The sequence below is a fragment of the Ptychodera flava genome, chromosome 2 (assembly GCF_041260155.1).
Source record: "Ptychodera flava strain L36383 chromosome 2, AS_Pfla_20210202, whole genome shotgun sequence".
Classification (NCBI taxonomy): Eukaryota; Metazoa; Hemichordata; class Enteropneusta; family Ptychoderidae; genus Ptychodera; species Ptychodera flava.
Window position 1 is genome coordinate 24,258,740 of NC_091929.1, and position 27,371 is coordinate 24,286,110.

Here is a 27,371-nt window from a genome sequence, read left to right on the forward strand (position 1 = left end):
GTGCCGGGCTAACTTTGTGTTGTGCCAGGTTAGAACCCATCGTTGGGCTAAACTAAATATAACACCTGACGATATCTGGTATCTAAAACGATTTCCTAATAGAAAGATAAAAACTGAAATAATCGATTCTGACACGAAACTTGAACAATTCTAAAGCGACTTGTTTTGGCTTCGCGAGTACCATGGAGGCGAGTACCTAAAACAGATGTGAATCTGTGACCATGCTGATATAAACTGGATGCGTCATTCTAAAATCGCGACGGTCGAATTTGTACAAGTAATGAAATGCGTGAAATTCAGTCAAACCGTTGAAAATTGCGTTGGCTGATATGTGGAAACGAGCATTCGTCGTTCTTCGGTGGTGACTGTCCGTTGAACTACTAATCTATAATAACGACGATAGACAGACCAGCAGCACGCTGTTTTTCAGCGTGATTGAGTTTATCCACAGGAAAAAGTAGTTGCTGATTCGAAAAAAGCACGTTCATGGTTGTTTAATTTTTTTCAAGTTCATGGAAATTATTCTATCATTTTCAATTTTGGTTTCTTTAAATTTATTGCATAAGTTTATAATTACCTAATAACAATTCAATCGCAATGATTTTAAAGCTATACTGACATGAATTTGTGCTGTGAAATATCGCATACTTTTCAATCGAGATTGATTTCGACCCTGGACTTCGACTCACTTCATGAGCAGTCCGCCAATAAAAGTTCAGTTGATCGAGACAAATTATATATGCTCTATGATTAGCTCCGGTACAGATTGAAAAACAAATGCTAGGTCAACATTGTGTTTACATTGTAAATCACGGCATCATTCTAATGTAATATAGCAAAACTGTACGTGCGTTACCCGCATCACGTTCCCTCTGTGTCCGCATAGAATTTACAAAACAATAAGCTCACAGTAACCGGGCAGAGCAGACACCGGCGCGATTTTCTCGTTATAAAATTTCGAACTATTGGCATATTTCTAATTTCTACTGAGAGGAATGTTGCTCGCCCAACTGTCGAAACAAAAAGACGTCGCAACCATTTTCACAAAAAAAGATAGAAAACTGTGGTGACGTACAGGAACGTAATCTTCATTGCATGCTTTACGTGTAAACCGTAACTATGCGGTAACAGTTTGGTTGCCGGACTTCACTGGGCATTTGCAGACGTTAAAAAATCATCTGACATTTATATCATCAGTCGCAATTAGTTTGGAGCGGGATTAATTTGAATGTCGGACTTATAAGGTGCAGACAAACATGTAAACTGTTATCAGAAAAAGACGTAATTTTTGCATTTTCAGAGTAGCCTAGTTTGATTGGGCGGGGTCAGTTTTGAATGTCAGACTATACTTTTCATTGAGTCCACGTCATTTGTTAGCGGACACAAATGTACGTTTTGGTTTTCAGCGGCGATTAATTTGAATGCTGGACTTTATTTAGCATGTAGGCCTAAAGACAAAGAACTACTATTTGGATTTTCGGCCATTATTTGTTTTGTACGGGAACAGTTTTATTAAATACGTGTTATAGGAAAACGAGGTAAAAATAACGTAAACTACAATGAGCAGCCTCTCTGTTGTGCGCAAGATGTATCACCAGTTTTGTTCGAAGCTCAGTTTAGTGTTAATGAGAAAGCGTTCTGCGTTACATTCCTCGCTTGCGACCATTTCCAGTTTACACCTTTTCAACGCATCGGAAACTGGAGTTTTAAGCCTGACTGTAACTCTGACAATTTTAACTGTTCTCTCATTCCCGGCCATATGCTTGATATTTCGCTTTTGTGGACCATGCTTTTGCAATCGACGGCTACCTTCAGCATGTTCAGTAGCCACGACATACTTCCTGCCGGCAGCTGGGAAGAAGACTTACGCATGCGCACTCCTCCGGACGGAATTAACGTAATCTACTTACGCTCTTGAGATAGCCTTGATTAATCTGGACACGGCACGCGAACTGGTCTACAATGTTCATTTTTGTTAAAATCTAACTCATTTCCGAGTATGTTATGGTTTCAAACTTATCGTCCACTCAAAGGCCATATTAGACAGATTCAAAATTTACCATAAAACAAAAATGACCAAAATCACTCAAGGAAGGTGGGTCTACCTCTTAATTGAACCCAGTAAAGGTAACTGAAGTTCGCCGTGCATACTTGTGCCAAAAAAGATCAAAGTTACTGTATGTGCACCGACTACAGGAAAGTGAAAACGCTAACAAAGACAGACATTTTCCCAAACCAAGGATTGATGATTTGCATCGATCGAGTGGGAAAAGCCAAGTGTGTGACCAAATTTGATCTTCTAAAGGGATTGTAGCAAGTCCCTCTGACGGATCGTGCTCGTGAAAATCCGCCTTTGTTACACCAGACGAATTGTTCGAGTACAAGGTGATGAAGAACTCTCCGGCCGCATTCCTACGGATGATTAACTACGTCATGTCCGGACTAGAAGGATGCGAAGATAACGTCAACGATGTTGTCCTGTACAGTGACACCTGGGAGTAACACATTAAACTCATGCGGAAGTTCTTTGAGAGACTGAGCAAAGCAATGTTGACTGTAAACCTCGCCAAATCTGAGTTTGGTTGGGCAAAGGTGACTTACCTTGGACATACTGAAGGACAGGGTGAGGTAGAACCTGTTAATGCCAAAATCAGTGCCATTTCAAGTTTTCCCATACCAAATTGTAAGAGACAACTGATGTGTTTTCTCGGTATGGCTGGTTACTACAGAAAATTCTGTCCACAATTTATCTACAATTACTTAGCCTTTGACCAACTTACTTAAACAAAAAGTAAAGTTTTCTTGGTCAGAACAATGCCAACAGGCATTTGATACACTTAAAGCCATACTGCAAATCGTTCCAGTCTTGTCTGCACCAGATTTCAGTTTGCCATTCAAGTTAGCTGTAAATCCTAGTGATATGGCTGCTGGTGCTGTTTTATTGCAAGAGGATACTCATGGAATAGATCATCCTGTCTGCTACTTTTCAGGCAAATTAACAAATCCCAAAGAAACTATTCTACTATTGAAAAAGAGTTTATATTTGATATTAGCTTTACAGCATCTCGAAGTTTTTGTTACTTCTTCAAATCAGCAAATAGTGGTTATATTGATCACAACCCTCTTGTTTTTCTAGAAAAATTGAAAGGAAAAAATTAGAGATTGTAAGGATGGAGTTAAATGTTATAGGAGTTTAACATTTACATATCAGGGGCAGAGACATTTCAATTGCAAACTGTCTCTCTCTTACTTAGAGTTATTGTTGTATTCATTTCTAATATCACATTTGTAAAGGAAAGATTTTTCTTTGAAAAATTTTCTTTTTTGAAGAGGGATGTGTAATAGAGGTCATTTTCCCCCACACTTATGACTTGAGTTCAATTAATCTAGAAAGTTCTCAAGGTCACTGTCCTTCACGACCTCACGACCCTGAATTCAATTAGTCATATTTGGAACATTCTAGAAATTAATTTAGTCGTGTAAGTGAAGATATTTTAGAGCAGTAATTAGCATATCAATAGAAGTTCTACAATGTTCTTATGTTCTCTTATATAACCACATGGGTATAAATAGGGGACAGCACACATTTCCAGTCAGACATTTGGGATATCGTCTTTGACGTGTTACTTTACACTTCAAGATTTTTCAAGACCTTCACAGCAACGCTGGATTTATTCTGTGGACTTTGTGCAACCTCAAGCCTGCAAGGAAGCCAAAGGACTGTTCACGTTTCTTAGTGTCTGATTCTGGAACTTTGAACCAATGTTTTTGAGATTGGGGAATTGGCCGAGCAGTTTTGTCTGTGGCCTCTCCGTTTTGTGACTGGGTACCGTACGTTGTGAGTTCGAACCCTGTTGAAACCACAGTACTTTGCCGCCCCAGCTGAGATAAGAAACCTGTAACATTGTAGTCCATTATCTCAAATCTACCAACAGTCGAAACAACAGTCTATTAATTTTAGGGTTAAAATTAAAATATTTATTTTTATAAACAATTTGAAAGTGGCTAAAAGCATAATTGCCCTTCATTGTTACAGCAGCGGCAAGTTACGAATGTACACCGTTATAAACAGTTTCCCCTGTATTATCTAATTTTTTGTTTCAGGCAAATTCAGTTATTAAATGTATAAGTATACTTTATATCAGGCGATTGTATGACGTGAATGACAAGAGATTTTTTTCATGTTCACCTTAGTTGTATGAGTTGTTCACTGTTTTATGGCAGACATAAATGATAAGCCACTAGCATCTGACAAAGCTGTGTCTATGCTTTGAACCTCTGCTAACACGATATGACACCCGCCTCGATGATGGCTGTTTTCACGAACGTTTGGTCGACCTTCAGTGTGTAGAACTGTCTTTCTCCTACAAGGTAAGAGGTCTCATTCAATACAGTGAACATGAAGAGGTTGCCACCAGGCTTTAGAAGGTTAGTGATGTTCTTTATGGCTTCTTTGAATGAGTCCTTGTCGGGACTGGCAGTTTCCACACAATATGACGTCATGATGGCATCAAATGGCTCGTACACTTTTGGTTCCAGTGGATTTGATTTATGGATATCGCAGTGTACGATCTCTTTGATGGATTGGCGTACCATGGCCTGTCTGTCCTCCCATTTATTTCTGCTGGTCAATAACGCAAAAGGTTGTATTATCTACTGCCTCAGGGTAGCAAACAAATGGTTTTGGGAGCGGGTGAATGAAATTTTGAAATTATATGCAGTCTGTTAACATTAACAACGGCACCTGTTTTAGCTAAACCATCGAGGCTAAATATTCATGCTATTATAATCACAAGTAAATTATGGTGTAAATTATTTTATGAAAATTGCGATATTCATCTTCTAATTTGCGCAACAATCGAGCCAAGGGTCAAGATTTGTGCACCATGATCGAAGTACTATAAAACCCCTACGCACCATGAATTTCTTTTATAATGTGCCAGATTCAATACTATCATGCTAAAGGAACACGCCAAACTCGAATCGATACATCTTTTCTCCCAATAGTATTGCTAGCGATTTATTGTTTCTTTGGAAACTTACCCGTTGCCTTCCTTTTCACACACGGACTTGATGAAATGACTCCAGTCACATGCGTCTGGGGTATTTTTGACCCATTTCTCGACAGCTTGTCTGCAGTTTTCAGAATAATCGGAGAAAATGATTTCTGGAAATCTTGTGCAGGCGTGTATAACGTTGGTGATGTTGGGACCTCCACCAATTTCTAACAAACGAGGTCCTGTGAAGTCGCCTGTGAAACAAATAAACAAGTAAAATCAGGTAAATTGGAATGAACGGCAATAGCAGAGTATTACATAAATAAAAGACTTACTGTATTTTTAGATAATAATAACGGGCAGAATGGATTTCGTAAAAATAGGTCTTGTCAAGATCATGTTTTTGTTCTTACATCCATCATTAGAAACAGAATGAACAACAATCTTCCTACTTTTGTAACCTTTATTGATTTACAGAAAGCATTTGATTTTGTAGATAGAAATATCCTTTTGTATAAAGTTTTACTTAATAACATTGATGGAAAAATGTACAATATATTATTGCCTGAATACATGGGTTTAGGTGCCCGAGAGCAGGTGACACTTTGCCCGACGCCAGGAGGGCAAATTGTCTCCTGCTGCGAGGGCACATAAACCCATGTATTCAGGCAATAATATTTTTATTACATGCCTCTTCACAGTTAATGCGATATGACATTTAGTTACATGCAGGGAATTTTCAAACAATTTTACCATTATCGACCAGCATCAAACAGATTTTAACGAAAGTCAAAATAGCAGTGCGCGCATGGATATTTTACATCTAGCGTTAAGCGTCTACTTTGACGTCGAAAATATCGAAAGGCTTCACTGGCCCGGGTAACCATGGAAACCGGTCAGTACATCGTTCACCGGCCCGCTAACATCCCGGATGATTTGCATTCACCTTGAGGCATGTAATAAAATTCAATAGCATCATTATATTCAAATACGTCAGCTTGTGTCAAAGTAAATGACAATTACACTGACTGGTTCAATACATTTCATGGTGTAAGGCAGGGTGATAATCTTTCACCAACTTTATTTTCTGTATTTATCAATGACTTGGTTGTAGATTTAAAAGAATTAATTGTGGCATTCAAATAGGCGATGATAATGTATCAGCTCTGTTATATGCAGACGATATTGCTGTAATTTCGCACAACGAAGAGAACATACAAAAGGTGTTAGACTACATTACTTCATGGTGTAGAAAATGGCGTCTTTTGATAAATAAAAGTAAATCACATATTGTTCATTTCAGACGTAGAGGTATAGAGAGAAGTAACTTCACGTTTCGATTAGCAGGTGCTGAATTAGAGTATGTTACAAAATGTAAATACCTTGTTAGAAGAATCTTTAAATTTCAAATATATGTCTGAGATGCTTGCAGAATCTGCAAGCAGAGCTCTTGGTAAAATTTGTTCAAAGTTTAAAACTATTAAAAATATGGGTTTTGTACATTTACAAAATTGTATGACAACTGTGTAGTACCTATTATGGACTATTGTTCTGCTATCTGGGGATTTGCATCTCATGTAAAGTGTGACAATATCCAAAATAGAGCTCTTAGATTTTTTTCTAGGAGTTTACAAATTTGCTCCTACTTCAGCCATTGAAGGTGATACTTGTTGGATTTCATCAAAACTAGACACTGGACCAACATGGTCAGATACTGGAATAGACTGGTGAATATGGATCATAACAGATTGTGTAAACGAATTTCTTACGGGATAACTCTTTATGTATTAATAATTTTAGTTATGAATTGCATGAAATTTTTGACTATTTAGATATTGATGTTTTGGAAAATGGAGGTTGTTGTGATCTGGTAAAAGTTAAAGAAAAAGTTGAGCAGACAAAGTAATTCAATGGTCTGACAAAGTAAACAACCAACCCAAACTACGTACCTATAAGATTTTTAAAAGGGCCTATCAAAGGGAAAACTATTTATTATATAATTTAGAGAGAAGTACCCGCTCACTTTTGCTCAGTTTAGATTTGGTATATTACCACTTTGTGTAGAAACCGGCAGATATAGAGGAGAAATTATACAAGATAGCAAATGTATTTATTGTAACGACAACGCCCTTGGGGATGAAATGCATTTTTTATTACATTGTTCTTTGTACAATGATTACCGGACAACTTTATTGGTGCTGTTTATAATATTTGTAGAAACTTTGAAGATTACTCAGATGTTCAGAAATTCGATTTTTTATTAATAACGCCAGTGGGCGTACAATCAAATTTATTTGTAAAGCTTACAAAGACGACAATCGCTAACATATACAACACGTTAATTTTCAGCCGTTGATCTTGGTTTTCAAATGACTTGCCTGATTTGTACTGTGAAACTGTAACTGTTTGTTTTTGGATGTTCTAGGAGCAGCTTTCCTCACATGTATTTAACTTTATCTTAAAATGACTAATAAGACCGTTGTGGCTTGGTGTTTATCACTAGTCACTATAATAAATACTACTATACTACTACTACTACTACTACTACTACTACTACTACTACTACTACTACTACTACTACTACTACTACTACTACTACTCTTACATACTTTTTACATAGGAAAAAATATGTGAAGAGTATTACATACTTTTTACGTAAGAAACAAAAATCAAACAAAACAGCGATATACCCTTGAAAAGAGGAATTAAGAGATATATGCACACGCATATATGCCACTTGGGCTCGCTGCTCGCGGCACGTAGCACGCGGCATGTGAATTAGGCTTACCCACCGTCAACAGGCAAGATTACATACATACATACATACATACATACATACATACATACATACATACATACATACATACATACATACATACATACATACATACATACATACATACATACATACATACACACACACACACACACACACGCACCACCACATACACACATACACACATACATACATTACCCTTCAATTTCACAGGCCAAAATTCATTTAAATGCTGTAAAATTAAATGGTCGGATATCGATACCTGAAGCAGGCACCGTGTTAACAGTCAGCCAGTCTGAAACGATTATCGGCAGTTCCTGGCATGCAATTCTGTGGTAATGGTGTCTATCACGTCTGTTTGTCGTTATCTTGTCAAGGCCGTGCCATATTTTGATTTTACGCCATTGAACTCAAACAACTATAAAATTGACGAGAATATATCACAATGACTAGAGATCAAATCACTGATAGACAGGAACTACATGCAAAGATAGAAGAATGTCTTTTGAAAACATAGACCAGACATTACTTAGGTCATTTAAGTGTATACTTACATTTGCTTAATGTCTCTTTAAACATGTCGGAACGAAATGCATTAGCTGTCTGTATGGCTTCGAGATCTGAGAATACCAAAGTTTTGAGGTATGTCGTGATTTCAAAGTCTGTATTACAAGCATCTCCTCTGTATACCGTCGCCATACCTTTAGGCTGTACCGCCACGTAGGGTAGTTTGTCTAGTCAATTCGTTAGGTCCTGTGACCTGCACGCGTCAGCTGGCGCCTTGGCCTTGGCCCAGTCGAGCGTAGCCGAGCATAGCCGAACCGCTTAGGTCAGCAATCAAAAACAAACACATTTCCTCTCTCACGCACCGTTCCTGCCATAAAAACATCTGATCCTTATCACAATGGGCAAAAACGGACGCATATACTAGTTTTGATAGTTGCACTCTGATTGCCACAGGCTTGCTGTTTGACGTCACTGCCCAAATAGAAGAGTTAGTGTTCAGGTTAAAGGTTTCGACATCTAATTCTTCTACCTGAGAAAGTGTCAGAATATCGCGTTTTGCTTCGCTGCTGCAAGTTGTTTTTGATTTGATTTGAGTTGATTTATTTAGCACTTAAAGAAATAACCGTACAATACAAACAAGAAATGACAAAGACAGAAGTGCTGGAATAACACAGAAAAGTTAAAAACTTATTTCCACTGTGGTCCCACGAAAAATAAAATTACAAGCAAATCGGCACGACGACAATTAATAAAATCATTTTGCTCACGTTGATTCATTGCTTCATAAAAATACTCCTTTAACTTTCTTTTAAACAGAGACTTTGAAGTAATACTGTGTATATTTCTTGGAACTTTGTTCCATTCAACACTGGCTGTATATGCAAAACTATTCTGATAAAACCGAGCCCAACCTTGAATAAAAACAGAATAGGGTCCGGATCTCGTTCTATGGACATGACTGTTAAAACAAAATTATCAGACAAATATTTCGGCGCTAATGTAACTCTATGAACATGGTTGAGTTTTATATATGCGACTCTGTGGCTAACAGGTAGCCATAACATTTGTTTGAAGTGAACCGATTCAAGGTGTGCTCTTGCTGACATACCAAGGACAAACCGTATAACTTTATTTTGGGAAGGTTGAAGTTTTTGTTTGTTTTTTAGAGTCAAGAAGCTAATCACAATTCAGTAAGAGCTTGCATAATCAAAATGGCATTGTATCACTAATATGTTAGTTTATTCGGTCAGGAAAAATAAACAGAGACAAACTTGGGCTTACACATAGACTTGTTTGACAACAAAACAACATATTTCTGGAAAGGTATATTTAAAGTGAATTCTCTCTTCGTCTGAAACTGTAAAAAATATACTTTGATAGTTCCAAAATTGTACGATGATACGGAGAATTCATCAACTTTATAAATTTCCTACGAGTTGTTATTTCATAATAATATGGTGACAGAAAACGTTTTCTCAAATCAGAGTAAACAGGACACACCAAACAGAAGTGAAACTCATTTGCAGTCTGATGCATATCACATAATTGGCATAGCCTGTCTTCCCTTAGCATATTCTCGAATCGACCACTTTCAATGCAAAGATTATGGTTTGAAACTCTAAGTTTACAAAGTGCCCTTCTAAAATTAAAATCTATCAATATTCACAACACTTAAATATTTCTCGAAAACAAGGTTACTTTTATACAATCGATAAGTATCCAGCTTGGAGACAGTATCAAGATTTATTTTATATTGCTGGGAACCATTATCAGAGTTTCTTTGTTTGAATTCAGAAAGAAAAGTAACCTCATTTTCTACGGTTTGCATTACCCATACAATACCTAAACCAAAGCTGAATAAAAGGTCTTTAACAGTTTAAGCCCAGCAACAGTACCCCTTTCCTGCCATATCAAATTGATAATTATAACATTGTTTAATATATGTATCATTGCCACTACGTAACAATTTCAGCCAGTATTTAATAATACGAAGCAATCTCACTGATTGTAATGGCAATCGACCAAGTTCTCCCAAAACAGCAGAGTTACATGTTCTTGTACTAACGTTAAGGACAGACTCACAGAATAAATCATGAACTTTTTCAATAGCAAAACCTTTATGAAATCCCCACACTTCACATCCATGCATGAGAATTGGCATTCAGAAAATGGCATTGTATCAAACAGTTAGCCAACAGTTTTCTCGTATGAAAATCTAAAAACTTCTTATTCCGATATAAAAATTTGAGACGAGAGCATGTCTTTTTAATAACCTTAGATGATACTGTTTCACCAGACAAGGATTGATCCAAGTCAGTACCAAGATATTGCACACACTGTTTGCAGCGATGTTGACATCCCTACACAGAACATGCATTTCCGAACAGTTTTAATTTCGACTTGAACCAAACAGAATAGATTCTGTTTTACCGACATGAAGAGACAATTTATTATCAATTAGCCATTCATTGAGATAACCCAATTCCTTACTAAGTTTTGCTGGAATATGTTCAACATATCTGCCAGACACAAGAAGAGCTGAACCATCGGCATATAAGAGCAGTTTGCATGACACTGCTGATTGCATATCGTTTACATATATTAGAAAAAGTAAAGGCCCCAGTATAGAGCTTTGCGGTACTCCACAATCAATTGAGTAATTATCGGAAAGAGTACCTTTCATGTTCACGGCCTGAGTTCTACCAGACAGATATGACTTGAACCACCGTACTGACTCTTTATTCATGCCACATGCATCAAGCTTTTCCAAGAGTACTGCATGGTCAACCGTATCAAAGGCTTTTGGAAGACCTATCACAACCATGCCTGTTAGCTCCCCTTTCTCCATATTTGACCTAATATAGTTAGTAAGGTGGATCAGCCATGTATCCGTAGAAAAACCCAGGCCGAAAACCAGATTTAAAATTCATACAAAATGTCAAACTTCTGAAGATATTGTTCAAATATATTTTAAACTACTCTTCCTTAAACTTTGGAGACCACGCTCAACATTGAGACTGGACTATAATTTCCTTCAAAGGTCTTACCTCCTTTTTTGTAAAGAGGTATCACTCTAGCACGTTTAAGTTCAGATGGCACTTCTCCATGATGAATAGACAAGTTTATAATGTTTGTAAGTGGAGCACTGATTTGTTGAGCTCCATCGATTACAAATCTAGCGGGATGGCCGTCTAAACCAGCTGCTTTATCTGACCAATTTTACCGATAATATCAATTATAACAGTCTCATCAACTACAGATAACCCAAAAGAATTCTGAGAAACATTTTGTTTAGAGTAAAAATCTTGAACATGTTTGCGACCAAAACGGCCTTTGCTTACAGGTAATTTATGAAGTAATGAAGATGCAACTGATGTAAAGAAGTCATTAAACTTTTGTGTCACCTTTGAACTATCAAAACTGATGTCATCCCCAAAGGCCAAACCAATATCGGAATTCGATGTACCTGTCTTTTTTGATGGAGTACCTAAGCTTCGTAGAGTTTTCCAGAGTTGTTTAGGGGAGTTAATGTATTTTTTTATCCTAGATTTATAAAAGTCTGATTTAGCTCTAGTTGTCATTTCACATATCATTTCCCCTGGCTTTAACATTTGTGAATGGGTTCATCTACAAAGAGGTAGTATTTGTGTCTTGGACTTTTGAACCGACGTACTACGAAACAAAAATTAAAGCTATATAGCTCGTACGGACGTTTTCGATCGCTAACCCAGAGGGTAGGCTAACCGAGGTCCGGCCAGGCTCGACTGGGCCTGGGTTTTGGAGTTTGCACCGACGACTGTTATCTCAAGGTGGCATCAAGGGGAGGTTGTAAACGCAGTAACTCGGCATAGCAACCAGTAATAACGAGCAATAACGAGCTAGAACTAGATAGAACTGATGTTAAAGGGGGTGGTCGTCGGAACTGCGTGTGTGCGACTTTCTTGTTTATAAACAATGTATTTCAAGCATGATATCTATATGCATCACTTCAACATAGCTGCAACATATCAAGTTTACGATATTTATTGTTAACAAGCTTATTTCAACTTTCATCAATCGCCAACGTACCCTAGATACAGTATTTACATCGGTCGTAGGGATCCCTGGCAACCTTTGAGCAGAGTTCCGACGACCGCCCCCTTTAAATTTAAATAGGAGAATAGCTTTATCTTTTCTTTTGTGTCTTGGTGTAAACATTATTAAAAATGAAAATAAATGACAGTCTGGCGATGCGTCATTTTCATCCATAACCGACCAAAGTCAAGTATATGAGTAATAGTCTATCTTTAGCCTGTAAATTAAATATCAACTGAATAACCCTCTCGTAATGTCAAATAGGTACACGCCTATGCAGATCTTTCTAGAATTGTTACTCAATTCTTTTTAATGGTTATGTCTGTTAGAAATTTCTGGAAAGGGCATTTTGGCTATGAATACAACAGGGCAAAGCATGATAGTTTGAATTGGAAATTTCGACGAGGTCCTGTGAAGTTGCCTGTGATATAAACAAACAAGTAAAATCATTACTTTTTGCATGGGAAACAAAATTCAAACAAAACAGCAAAAATACCCTTGAAAAGAGGAATTAAGAGATATATGCAAAAGCAAAAACACAGAAAGATACCTTGATAAATGGACAAGTAGAGATAGGTAGACGGGCAGATAGCCATGTATATGCCTTCCTACCTACCAACCTACTAAATAGCATGTGCATACTTGCCTGCATTACATTACATTACAATACCAACCGGCCGACCCACCGACCGACATACAAGCAGACCGACCGATCAACAGACAGGATTACATAGATCAACAGACAGGATTACATAAATACATACATGCATGCATGCATGCATGCATGCATGCATGCATACATACATACATACATACATACATACATACATACATACATACATACATACATACATACATACATACTACATACATACATACATACATACATACATACATACATACATACATACATACATACATACATACATACATACATACATACATACATACATACATACATACATACATACATACATACATACATACACCAGAATAAACTGAGAGAATAGCTTGTTATCTGAGAATAATTCAAACTTTATCAATAAAATTTGCTCTTGTAAATGTTGTTATTATTCACACTTGAGTACGTGATTGTCTCTTTTCAGTTTCTGACAATCGATGTTTTGTAAATGTTAATGATATCTACACGTCTTAGTACATTTTAGTACGAAACAGAACTACAGTAAGTTCATTATTTCGCCACTTTCGTATCACTTTGTTGTACTTTAGAACTGAAAAGTATCACAGATTTGAAAAAAAAATGAAATTCTCGAATACTATGGTACTTGTTGATACAATGCTCCAACCGCTGCTATAATCGTAACTGTATTATAAGAAGCATTGGTTGAACTTTGATTGAATGTCTGATATCGTTAATTTTTCACTGGTTGTCCTTGTGGTGGCGCTGCCGGGAGAGATTGGACCGCTGGGACTGTCCCTGGGACGGTCTGCGCCGTAGCGTACCCGCTGTGCATCTGATAGGGTGGTGGGCTTCCTTCTGTTGGAAGTTGTTGAGAGGTAGGGAAGTCTGTGGACAGAAAATATCACAAAATTAGTATAATTTAACAGCTGTAGCTATAAATATAATCAGTTCAGAAAGACAGTACGATCCCATTGCACAATATTACTTTAATAACTACTGATGTTGCTGTCGCGTAATTATCGAGCATTTTCATATTATGCTCTCAAAGTGTAGCTTCTATCTCCTTGCGCGAACACTTACTGTTCGGATACATATTCTGTGCCGTAGCCGGAATCATGAACACTGTTCCCGAAGGCTGAACTCCTTGTACTGCGTACATCATATTCGTGGCTCCCATTGCTCCTTCTTGTGTAGTGACGTATATTACCTGTGTGCAATTATCAATGTAATTGTATATGTTAAAATTTCTGGCTAATCATAGACGAAGTTAAGGTAACTTTTTCGAGACACATTGATCAGGCTGTGGAATGGTTATTTCGAAAGATTACCACGTTTACACAATCAACAGCCCTAAATCTGCATTAGTTTAGTCATTCACTTTTTGGACACAAAGTGGTCAATTTACAACTGCAAAATGTTCAAAAGCGTCCAATAACACCAGGTAAAATAAATTAGAACGAAATATAAAAAATATGAATAACAAGCAATAAAAAGCAAACACCAAAAATATCATATTGAGCGTGGGACAATCAAAGAAGTTGTTAAATTGCTATAAAAGAAAAGTTTTTAATTTGGATTTGATGTCCAAAGTCACTTCGGCACATTTCAATTGATTGAGGATGTGAGTCTATGTAGTTCAACGGCTTTGGACCACAGACTACCCGAAAGTTCCACCCGCATACGTATTTACGATCCTATTGTTGGTAGTAAGATTCATACTGAAACTTATCTGTTGATTATCTTTCGTGTCGTTGACCCTGCCGTGTCACACATGTGCTTCCGCGTCACACCTTTTAACCAAAAATGTGAATTTGACCCTTGCCTTTAGTTATCTGAAAGCCAGTTTAATTGGCTCAGTGTACATTGCGACCGTATTATTGCTTCAGACCAATCACCATGGTCCCTCACTGCATCAATTTTATTTACCAATCGAATGATTGATTCCTCAGTTTACAGCCTGAGGGCGTGGACGTAAATTTTACTGGAATTTTGTTCAAAAAATGAAGAATTCATCGGTGATTACACGGTTTAAGACGAGCTTTATTGCATATAACCCGATTGGAACTAATTTGAGAGAATTGGATCTTTATATTTTTTCAATTTCTCAAAGTGTTGGGTGCCCTATAGCTGAATGTTGCAATACTAGAAATTACTCATAAAAACAATTGCATTGCTTAAAGAAAAGCAGATGAGCCTACATTTGCAGGTTAAACCGACATTCATTCACTATTCAATTATCCCAAATTAGTTCCAATCGTGTTATATATGATAGGTATGGTGTTCACCACTAAAGCAGAACTAACAATACTCAAGAGATTACGTTCTGTACAGATTAAGTTGATGCTACGAGATAAAGATTATGGTACTACAAAACTGGCCTGTGTAGAATTGTCTCGGAGAAGTAAAATCAGAGAAAAAGATCAAGTACATTGATGGATGGCTGCAAATTAAAATAGAATTGATCTTGCAATCTTACCTGTTGTGTTTCTCTATTCCTACAACAGCACCCTATACAGCAGTAAACGGAATTGATGATGGACAATATCGCTGAAAGAACTGCCACGATTATCATGATTGACCCTGCTGCGATACATGCATCACTCTGTGAGTCATAAAATCAAAAAATCAACAATATATTCAATAAAATCAAACTGAATCAAATCATACATTTCTGACAGTATTGTTGTGTCGCGTGGTGCGTCCAAGGTCAAATAACTGTCACTTTCCACTTTCCTGCGTTACAATCAGCCAGTTTCCTTTTCCATTTTCTATACCGTGCATATTTAATATAAGAATATAGCCTGTGTATATGTGAACATACCTCTGTACGAATAATAGTGAACATAACCTGTGTATGTGTAATGGTGAACATAGCCTGTGTATGTATAATGGTGAACATAGCTTGTTTATGTGTGATGGTGAACATAGCCTGTGTATGTGTAACGGAGAACATAGCCTGTGTATGTCTAATAGCGAACATAGCCTTATATGTGTAATGGTGAACATAGCCTGTGTATGTGTAATGGCGAACATAGCCTGTGTATGTGTAATATTGAACATAGCCTGTGTATGTGTAATGGTGAACATAGCCTGTGTATATGTAATGGTGAACATAGCCTGTGTATGTGTAATAGTGAACATAGCCTGTGTATGTATAATGGTGAACATAGCCTGTGTATGTGTAATAGTTAACATAGCCTGTGTATGTGTAATGTGAACATAGCCTGTGTATATGTAATGGTGAACATAGCCTGTGTATGTGTAATAGTGAATATAGACTGTTTATGTGTAATAGTGAACATAGCCTGTGTCTGTGTAATGGTGAACATAGCCTGTGTATGTATAATGGTGAACATAGCCTGTGTATGTATAATGATGAACATAGCCTGTGTATGTGTAATATTGAACATAGCCTGTTTAACATAGCCTGTGTATGTGTAATATTGAACATAGTCTTGTATGTGAAATAACGAAGAAGCCTGTGTATGTGTAATTGTCATTATTACTGCCGACAAACTAATTGTAATTTAGGACGAAATTTGGACTTGAACGCAAATTCACAAGAATAAAATAATAGCTACTGTACCGGTTTATTTACTTGTATGAGACATTAAGGGCCAGTACTGCTAACTTTTTAGGGTTTTTTATTGTTTTTATTTTGTATGTCAATTACAAGTTCTTACTCTATTCCGAAAAGAACGTTCAAACGCCCATTTAGCTTGTCAACATAGCATATATATATATGTAAAATGCACTGTTATTGTTGGCATTTGAATTCTAGTCCTGACATACATACATCGTCATAAACGACTCCCAGAGCGATAGAACTCAAAATGAGCAGCGTTGGACAGAACACAGTCGCGTTGATTATCGACAAGACCATTGATGCTACAATCTGAAAGAAGAAGAATGTGAGAACGAAGTTGATGCAAAGCATAACACCAATAGTGACAGTGTAGTTTATTTCATTAGGCGACTGAACATTGTCACTGGGAGGCCATCCGATTGTCCAATAAGACTTGACATGTCATTTCAGTTAAAATTACATGGTATTTTTAGGTCAGTAGCACTAAACAATTTCGCCACTTTTTTTGAATGCCCTAATGAAAATATGTATGACTTGCTTCTAAATGTCTAGTACACGCCACTGACCTCCAGTGAAGAAGTAGGTTGTTTGTCGGCCATTAACAAATATAGAAGCGAGGCAAATGGATTGCCGTGGAAATTGTCAATGTCAACAAGAACTGAAGGATAACTAGGGAAAGGGAAATGCGGCTTTGATATTTCAAATAACTCAAACGGTAACACCTCTGTAATATCGTAATCACGTCGACAACATTTGAAGCAGGCTTTACAAATATAATAGGTGCGACATTGAACGTTTGAATTAGCATTGAAATTTTAGCCTTATCACTCTGAAACAAAAATGTATTACTCCGCCTATGACTCTACACACGGTAATCTTCTGTACGGAAAAGGTGAAGGATTAACGTAAGATACTTAAAAAATTAATCTGGTAATTTGTTGAAAATAGAATTATTAATCATATTAACATTCAATAAACAGGAGCCTGATAAACTATAATTATAAATGTCTTGTTTAAGGATACGACACAACGAATCACCCTGGTTTCTAACTCAATGTCGCATCGATCACGAGTCCCGTTGACATCTGAACCGTGATATCTCCTTGTGAAATATAACGATCGACACCAGGATTATCACACGTTTCAAGATGTACATAACGTAGAGATTCAGTACTCACGGGTCCGGTGCTCTTTTTCGATGCGGATAAACATCCCAAGGCCCCTGTCACTAGGATCTTCAAAATGGAAGAAATGTAATATATGGATCAACACACAAGATCAATATTGTTAACGTTACAATTCAGACTAGGCTATCATCAAATAAAACAGTTATTTCATAGCTGTAGGCCTATAAGGCTGTAACATTACTTGTATCGTGAATTGATCATTTTGCAGTTAGACTGACACGCACATGCACGTCGTGGTAGATTGTCCTCGTACCAGGATTGAGTTAAATAGACCTGCAGTGAAATATATGCCGAATGGACTGCACATGCAAAAAATTATAAAAGAACGGCGGCCTTAAGGGCCACGTTGGATCATATCACGTCATAGGTTGACATACATATCAACATTTTAGTACATTGTCCTTGTATAGAGTTTCAATGACAATGACTTGCGTCCAAGTAATGGCACAGAACATAGGGTAAATTGTGACGGAATGGTCGTCCTGCGGCCATATAAGGTCGATGTTTACATAGATTGCAAATAAGTGACCCCGGTAACTGACCTGCCTTGTAAAAATCGATATTACAATGTCCATGTGTAAAATTTGAATCCTTGTATGCTCCTACTCAGCAGTTGAAAGGTATTAGGCGAATGAAATAGGTCCAAGATTACGCAGAATTGGAACAGTCTGAAGATTGCAAAATTAGTATTGCGTACTAGCGGTAATGCCATATCATAAGAGATAAGAGATATTTGTCAATAGGTGTCCAGAATATACAGGTAAAGTTGTAAGGCATTTAATGAGAGCGGATACTTACAAAAACTCCACACCATATCCCTACGCCACCCTCATGGAACAAACAGTACCCGGCGATGGCGACTATGCCAGCTGCTATTGAGGCAAGACCGAAGATTATTTGGATGATGCCAATACAAGCGACTGTCTTGTGAGGAAAACCGGATCTCTCTCCTTGGTTTTGTTGATTCGAGGTTTGAAGAATTATTGGTGAATGTTGGTACTGTCCTACTGGGTATGTAGGTACTGCTGGCTGTGGCTGCTGCATGTCTACACTGGGTTGATGCAACAATGAAATAGGATCTGTGTCATGAATCAGACAATTTGAAAAAAACAGAATTGCTTTAGACAGTCGGATAAAAAATGATGCATCCAATAAATTAATCCATAACTTCCACGTCAGATGAACACATCTCTTTTTTTTGTACAACGCACGTCATTGTTTTTACTGAACTTTCAGTACTTCTTCAAAATGACTTACTGAAGTCACATGTCACGAACCCGGATGCTGTGCCTATCTGTACTCCACCCTGTTAAGTTCTGCGGAACGGACGCGCCTACTTACCCATAGCATAATAAATGGACAAACCCTAATGTATGAGGTTAGGCTGGGTAAAATCATAATGTCTGTCGACGTTCTGATATAAATAAACATGACGTCAACATTTTACTGTACCATCGATTTTTAATGAAATCGCACAATAGCAAAAAGTAGCTTGTAACCGTAATTTGAACCGGACAATCTACTTAATATCTGATTTTTTCAAAGGTTGTAATACTGTCCAGCGTAACTACGTAAAGTAGAAATGTTGACAATGTGTAAACATGACACAAATGATACAATGTTTGCTTTGCATGATATATGAAACATCGCTTCTACCTCTAGATAAAGATTTGTGGCAAATATCCTGGGTCTGGCCTTGAAATCGTGCCAAACATACCATACAGTCGAGTAAGCTAAACGTATTGCAAATGTGTTGATTTATAAACTGAAATCTCTGGTTTATCGGGAGAAAATAACGTAAAATGGGAAGACTAAGGTGACCTCGATAATTTTGTCAGTGTTAGAAGCCTGTATCATATACGGAGATATAACCAAACGACACCGCGTCGCATATCGGTCAACGATCTTGTGTGTAGCTGTCAGGCTAGAGTTGTTCCCACTGATTATTAGCTATAAATTATGACGTCGTTTGCCGTATAAATGCGATGTTGGCAAATTACAGTTTCTTGTTCTATCCCTATCTTCACACCGAAATACGAAGAGTTCAAACCTGTCAACTCAGCATGTTGTGTAAATGTCCAGTGTTATTACGACAACTGAAAAAACCTTAAGCTTGGAAATTCGAAAAATGATCGGTCGCGAACTTACCTGTTCAGGTGGAAATAGCTTTGTCTTGGTTTGCAGGTCGAAGGTCAGTGCGCAAGCGCTATATATCAGTAGCACTGACTGGATAGTCGGAGCAAATAATATTGCTTATTGCCCTTTTAAAGCTCTAAAGTGCTATCACACAATGGTGTAAAATATACGGATGTGTAAAAGCCCAGTTTACCAGAACGTATCATCTCAGACGAGAAACAGAACAAGTCTTTAGATTTTTTCCAATTATAAGGGCTATCAATTGCCGCAGGAAGGCTCCGTAAGATCGCACATAAAAGTCACCTGAGATACATACAAATTTTGTTTCTCAAACCCTAACTACAATTTATTTTCAATACGTAAACAACGTTAACTTAGAATATAATTCCGGTTTCAGCAGTGTTCCGCAGATACTTGAGTGAATAAAAAAGTGTCCCTATGCCCTGCCTCTACTCATGGCCTGGAGAAGACGAACATTCTTTTGCACTTTTAACAACTATACTCTAATCAAGTATATTGATGTCAATTGTCCAACATTGTAAATGCACAAATGTTACCAGTTTTATATTGGAAAAAAAATGTTTATAATTTTCTCATAGACTTCCATGTATAGTGGATCAACCGTGTGTGAACTTTGGTGAAATTCCAAAATTAAATTTCTTTTACACTTGTAACCACCCTATTCTAATCAATTACATTCATGCCAATTATCCACCGTTTAGACATTAGGGATTTCAAAACTTTCAATTTTTTTATAATGGGATCCCAACGTTCCAATCTAAACTATTCGCATTGCGTGTCATACAGTATACAGAACTATTGAGTGAGAACGCGTTGTTGGGTTATTATGTCTCGCTCCCCTTTTATTGACATCGACTGCCCGATTTAAAGGACAAGCAATAACTTGGCATTGAACAAACACAACACGAACGGTACACTGTGTGCATTGCATGATATATCATGCATCGTGTACGACTTGAGATAAAGAAACTTGACCGATATCCTTGCTCTGGCTCTGAAATCGTTGCAAATATGCAACAAAGCTAGATATTGCTTGTCGACTTTGTGTGTGGTTTTGCAGACGACAATACGCAGTGAAGGTGAACCAAAGCCCCATTATATTACTGATCGGTCGCGAACTTACCTGTTCAGGTGGAAATAGCTTTGTCTTGGTTTGCAGGTCGAAAGTCAGTGCGCAAGCGCTATATATCAGTAGCACTGACTGGATAGTCGGAGCAAATAATATTGCTTATTGCCCTTTTAAAGCTCTAAAGTGCTATCACACAATGGTGTAAAATATACGGATGTGTAAAAGCCCAGTTTACCAGAACGTATCATCTCAGACGAGAAACAGAACAAGTCTTTAGATTTTTTCCAATTATAAGGGCTATCAATTGCCGCAGGAAGGCTCCGTAAGATCGCACATAAAAGTCACCTGAGATACATACAAATTTTGTTTCTCAAACCCTAACTACAATTTATTTTCAATACGTAAACAACGTTAACTTAGAATATAATTCCGGTTTCAGCAGTAATCCGCAGATACCTGAGTGAATAAAAAAGTGTCCCTATGCCCTGCCTCTACTCATGGCCTGGAGAAGACGAACATTCTTTTGCACTTTTAACAACTATACTCTAATCAAGTATATTGATGTCAATTGTCCAACATTGTAAATGCACAAATGTTACCAGTTTTATATTGGAAAAAAATTGTTCATAATTTTCTCATAGTCTTCCATATATAGTGGATCAACCGTGTATGACTTTTGGTGAAATTCCATTACTTTTACACTTGTAACCACCCTATTCTAATCAATTACATTCATGCCAATTATCCATCGTTTATGCATTATGGATTTCAAAACTTTCAATTTTTATAATGGGATCCCAACGTTCCAATCTAAACTATTCGCATTGCGTGTCATACAGTATACAAAACTATTGAGTGAGAATGCGTTGTTGTGTTATTATGTCTCGCTGCCCTTTTATTGAAATCGACTGCCCGATTTAAAGGACAGCGATAATTTGACATTGAGTAAACATAACACGAACGACACACTGTGTGCATTGCATGATATATCATACATCGTGTACGACATGAGATAAACATAGATTTTTCCAAAATAAAAGTCATATAAAATGCTATAAAATCACTCCAGGTTATCTTTTTTCCGGAAGTCCATACGTTTTTCTTCTATAGATTTGACTTTGTTGTGTGTACCAGTAAATGTTTGTTGTCTATCTGTGACGTGTTTTTTGTGTTTGTCATATTGAGTTTGTCATTATCGAACTTATGATAATGATGTAGATTATGGTTACGAAATATTGTTCAGATTGTTTATTTACATTAACAGTACAGCCATTGAATGACATGAAATGTCTTTTTCATTCATTTTTTTATTGAATTACTTACTGTGGATTTAAAAATGTTGAAAATTGGAGAACCAAGATATTTTCAAAGCCCTGTTTTTTAAAATCTCATATTTCCAAAATGTATTACATAAAAATATAACAGGAATTTATACAGAAAGTATCTATTATTATTATCAGAGAAAAACAGTTTGACCAAAATTTCGCATTAAAGTTGCATTTGTAAATGACAGCATTACTCAGATTGTACGCCTCTGATTTCCATGAATATCAAACCTGCCAACTCAGCATCTTGTGCAAATGTCCAGTGTTATTACGACAACTGAAGCAACCTTGGAAATTCGAAAAGTGATCGGTCGAGAACTTACCTGTTCAGGTGGAAATAGCTTTGTCTTGGTTTGCAGGTCGAAGGTCAGTGCGCAAGCGCTATATATCAGTAGCACTGACTGGATAGTCGGAGCAAATAATATTGCTTATTGCCCTTTTAAAGCTCTAAAGTGATATCACACAATGGTGTAAAATATACGGATGTGTAAAAGCCCTGTGTAGTTTACCATGTACCAGAACGTATCATCTACGAGCGAGAAACAGAACAAGTCTTTAGATTTTTTCCAATATAAGGGCTATCAATTACCACAGGAAGGCTCCGTAAGATCGCACATAAGGTCACCTGAGATACATTCAAATTTTGTTTCTCAAACCCTAACTACAATTTATTTTCAATACGTAAACAACGTTAACTTAGAATATAGTTCCGGTTTCAGCAGTGTCCCGCAGATACTTTAGTGACTAAAAAAGTGTCCCTATGCCATGCCTCTACTCATGGCCTGGAGAAGACGAACATTCTTTTGCACTTTTAACAACTATACTCTAATCAAGTATATTGATGTCAATTGTCCAACATTGTAAATGCACAGATGTTACCAGTTTTATATTGGAAAAAAATTGTTCATAATTTTCTCATAGTCTTACATATATAGTGGATCAACCGTGTATGACTTTTGGTGAAATTCCAAAATTAAATTTCTTTTACACTTGTAACCACCCTATTCTAATCAATTACATTCATGCCAATTATCCATCGTTTATGCATTATGGATTTCAAAACTTTCAATTCTTATAATGGGATCCCAACGTTCCAATCTAAGCTATTCGCATTGCGTGTCATACAGTTTACAAAACTATTGAGTGAGAATGCGTTGTTGTGTTATTATGTCTCGCTGCCTTTTCATTGAAATCGACTGCCTGATTTAAAGGACAGTGATAATTGGACATTGAATAAACATAACACGAACGACACACTGTGAGCATTGCATGATATATCATACATCGTGTAAGACATGAGATAAACATAGATTTTTCCAAAATAAAAGTCATAAAATGCTATAAAATTACTTCAGGTTATCTTTTTTCCAGAGGTCCATACGTTTTTCTTCTATAGATTTGACTTTGTTGTGTGTACCAGTAAATGTTTGTTGTCTATCTGTGACGTGTTTTTTTGTGTTTGTCACATTGAGTTTGTCATTATGGAACTTATGACAATTATGTAGATTATGGCAAGGAAATATTGTTCTGATTGTTTATTTACATTAACAGTACAGCCATTGCATGACATGAAATGTCTTATTCATTCATTTTTTTATTGAATCACTTACTGTGAAATTTAAAAATGTTAAAAATTGGAGAACCAAAATATTTTCAAATCCCAGTTTTTTAAAATCCCATATTTTCAAAAATGTATTACATAAACATATAACATGAATTTATACAGAAAGTATCTATTATTATTATCAGAGAAAAACAGTTTGACCAAAATTTCGCATCAAAGTTGCACTTGTAAATGACAGCATTACTCAGATTCTACGCCTCTGATTTCCATGAATATCATAATGAGTTAATGGTTGTTCTGCAAATGATCATGACACAATCAAGTCTCCGTTTTCAACAGAAAACGGAACTACATTATTCATTCATTATTTCGCAACTTCATGCATCATTTTGTTGTACTTAACGGTTTGATAAATTTTTGAAAACTTTACAATATCGATGATAAATGTTCATAATCTCTGAACGTCGCTATATTCGTAACTGTGTACCCTTCGAAGCGTTGGTTGCAGTTCGACACAATGCCTGATCTGGTTAAGTCTTTACTGGTTGACCGTATGGAGGCGCTGCAGGGTAAGACGGGACCCCTGGGATAGTCTGCTCCATGGTGTAGCCGCTTTGCATCGGATAGGCTGGAGAGCTTTGTGCTGTTGGAAGTTGTTGAGAGGTCGGGAAGTCTGTGAACAGGATATTTCATACAGTGACAAATTTAACTACTGAAGCCAAATTCAAAAACTTTATTATATTACACAAGCAAACTGTGGTAACTATACTACTGATGTTAATGTTTATAAAATTAGCAAATATGTTTGTAGTGTGGGTTTATGATCATCTTCAGTTTAATCGGGTAAATATAATTTAACGGAACTGCAGTGAAGTTTGTTGTCAACGATGATGGATATGCAATACAATTTAGGTCCAGTCTCGATTTTTTTCACTGAAACGCTTCGATGCGTCTCCATGTGATCTCTCACTTGGGAAAACCGTACAAAGCCGTACATTTTCGAAAAGGTATGGGTAAACATACCCACTTGTCATTTGTTAGATGTAACCGTTTATGGCTTACGTGACCACATGTGAGGGGATTGATAGTGTGATATTTAGACGCTAAAAACAGCTTCAGTCTGATGGATGTATACTCACTGTTTGTATACATATTCTGTGAGGTAGCTGGAGTCATGAAAACTGTTCCCGAAGGCTGAACTCCTTGTACTGAGTACATCATGTTCCTGGCTCCCATTGGTCCTTCTTGTGTAGTAAAATATATTACCTGTATGCAATGAACGATGTAATTGTGTCAAAATTTATGGTTAGCCATAGAAGAAACGTGTCTCGTTCGAGATATCTTGATATAATTGTCCTTTTGCAAAATAATCACGAATTGTAGCACACTTATGCCCTTCCGGTCTTCCTCTCACTCATGAATAACATTAGATAAAAAACGCTAAACAATTATCACATTACACCGCTTAAACATGTGAAAGTCGATGAGGTTGGTAAACTTTGTAGTAAAGGTGTTAATTTAAATTTCACGTTTCCTTGATAAATTTTAAAGTAATTCAAGATCGAGTTTCACAGCTTGGACGACAGATCTGTATACTTGCTTAACGATCTTATTGCTGGTAGCTAGAGTCATATTTTAACGTATCTGTTGATTATGTTGAGTATCATGGCCCCTACCATGTCACCCATGTACTTCCACGCTTTACCTTCTACGCAAAATAGTTAACTTGACCTTTGCATTATCTGGGAGCTGATGGAATTGGATCAGTGAATCGCTCACAAAATTGTATTTTTTGTTCAGAGATATCGCCATCCTCACCGCATTACTCTGTACACATTGTATTTATCAAACGAAGCTATCAAGCTATCTGATGAGAGCGTGAACAGAGATTTTTCTGGAATTTGGTTCAAAAAATAATTGGTCTGTGTTCATTGATAAACTTGAATCAAGATAACTCCTTGAAATACGTCCGCACTGTGTTTATAAATTTAATTCTAGGAGATAGGGAGCAAAGAACACGATTGGAACTAATTTGGGATACTTGGATGGTGAAGTAATACCGATTTAATGTACAATGTAATCTCATCTTTATTTTGTTTTGCATTACACACTTATTTTTATGAGTAATTTGTATTATTGCAACATTCAACTATTTTACACCTAACACTTTCGAGAAATTTAAAAAATATAAAAATTCAATTATCCCAAATTAGTTCCAATTGTGTTGAAGGTACTCCAAAACTTGCTGTCTTAGGATTGTCTACTAACTAGAAGTAGACTATTGCTTAAAATGTCGCATATGAAGACACAATAAAGTTGCATTCTAACCTGTTGTGTTTTTTTATTCTTACAACAGCACCCCATACAGCAGAAAACAGAATTGATGATGGCCAATATCGCTGAGACAAAAGCCACGATCGCCATGATTGACCCTGCTGCGATGCAAGCATCACCCTGTGAATCATAAAATGAAATGAAATCAAGCGATATATTAAGCACATTAAATGAATTAAATCATACATTTCTGACGGTGTTACATTGTGTGTCAAAGGTCGTTGAACAGTAAGTTTCAGTTTACTACCAGTATTTTCATTTCATTAATCGTCATCATTTTCCTTTTTCTTCTCTCTATGCTAAAATAATTTACTTTTCAATATAGCTGCGTATAAATTTGCAATGGCGATGGTGTAAATAGCAAGTGTATATGCCATTTCTTCTGTCGACAAACGAATTTTTAGGCAAAACTAGCCCGGACTTGAATTCAAATTCACAACAATGACAAAGTCAGCTGTGCATAAAAATGTCTGTGCTACGAAGAAAAGAAAAAGTGACCACATAACTGAAAGTTAAAGCTTTGGAAATATGTGACTTGAGTACCGACAGGCACATTTTCTCAGTCTCGTTTTCAAAAATTTAACATTTGTTTTTTAGGCTTTGAATGACCTGCAATGCCAAAGTACAAGGTATTCTTCTGAAATTCCGCAATGAGAATGATTTATTTCAATAAAGTGGTACGGCTTCCAAATCATTTGAAGCAATTTCTGCCTCTGCCAATCACGTTCAATACTGATATCTAGACATGAATCAAGTCAACATAGCTGTAGCTCTACGTGGCAGGGCTGTGTGTTACCGGCGTTACACAGCCCTGCCACGCAAACCTAACATAGCTTCAACTTTTAAATTTTACTATGTACATTATGACCAACATGATTGAACTTCTATCATCGCCAAGTACCCTAGATACAGTGTTCGCATTGGTCGTACGGGTCCCATACGACACCTGAGAGCACTTCCAAGAAAACCTCCATTTAATGACCTTTAAATTTTATATTGCATGCATCAAAGGGGTCAGTCGTAATGACCTGATTCGCGCAATTGGTGACTAAAATATTTGCCAACGTTACCCAAACAATCATGGTTTTGTTATACGATAACCGAAAATTCGAAGAAAACTTGTGCTATCGTTCAAATCACTTTTGCCCAGTC

At 36.9% G+C, this 27,371-nt stretch overlaps 3 protein-coding genes across 4 annotated transcripts in view; all 3 read right to left on the bottom strand.

Moving 5' to 3' along the window:
• Positions 1-27,371, bottom strand: part of LOC139117472 (uncharacterized) — a 316,985-nt gene that overhangs the window by 17,815 nt on the left and 271,799 nt on the right. The window contains exons 5-6 of the mRNA XM_070680604.1: positions 26,214-26,339; positions 25,025-25,151 (exon numbers count right to left, since the gene is read on the bottom strand). Coding sequence (XP_070536705.1) covers positions 25,025-25,151; positions 26,214-26,339 — 253 coding nt within the window. The remainder of the gene's footprint in view (positions 1-25,024; positions 25,152-26,213; positions 26,340-27,371) is intronic.
• LOC139117508 (indolethylamine N-methyltransferase-like) lies at positions 3,886-8,543 on the bottom strand. 2 transcript variants are annotated; one of them, XM_070680685.1, is made up of 3 exons: positions 8,328-8,543; positions 5,044-5,251; positions 3,886-4,624 (listed from the first exon to the last, which is right to left on the bottom strand). In XM_070680685.1, exons 1-3 carry the CDS (start codon positions 8,470-8,472, stop codon positions 4,282-4,284), a joined length of 696 nt encoding a protein of 231 aa, XP_070536786.1. In that variant the 5' UTR covers positions 8,473-8,543; the 3' UTR covers positions 3,886-4,281. The 2 variants fall into 2 exon arrangements, with proteins under 2 accessions (XP_070536786.1, XP_070536796.1); XM_070680695.1 differs by having other exon boundaries at positions 3,894-4,621.
• On the bottom strand, positions 13,380-19,964 carry LOC139117464 (uncharacterized). Its single transcript, XM_070680589.1, has 7 exons — positions 19,919-19,964; positions 18,569-18,829; positions 17,762-17,818; positions 16,794-16,892; positions 15,474-15,599; positions 14,078-14,204; positions 13,380-13,882 (listed from the first exon to the last, which is right to left on the bottom strand). Exons 2-7 carry the CDS (start codon positions 18,812-18,814, stop codon positions 13,728-13,730), a joined length of 810 nt encoding a protein of 269 aa, XP_070536690.1. The 5' UTR covers positions 18,815-18,829; positions 19,919-19,964; the 3' UTR covers positions 13,380-13,727.

Coding starts and splice junctions, on each gene's coding strand:
- LOC139117508 (XM_070680685.1), bottom strand. CDS start 8,472: ATGGCGACGGTATACAGAGGAGATGCTTGTAATACAGACTTTGAAATC. Junction 5,252..8,327: donor TAAAGAGACATTAAGCAAAT/GTAAGTATACAC, acceptor TTTGTTTCACAG/GCGACTTCACAGGACCTCGT. Junction 4,625..5,043: donor TGTGAAAAGGAAGGCAACGG/GTAAGTTTCCAA, acceptor GTTATTGACCAG/CAGAAATAAATGGGAGGACA.
- LOC139117464 (XM_070680589.1), bottom strand. CDS start 18,814: ATGCAGCAGCCACAGCCAGCAGTACCTACATACCCAGTAGGACAGTAC. Junction 17,819..18,568: donor GGATATGGTGTGGAGTTTTT/GTAAGTATCCGC, acceptor TCCATTTTGAAG/ATCCTAGTGACAGGGGCCTT. Junction 13,883..14,077: donor ACAGAATATGTATCCGAACA/GTAAGTGTTCGC, acceptor TTCTGTCCACAG/ACTTCCCTACCTCTCAACAA.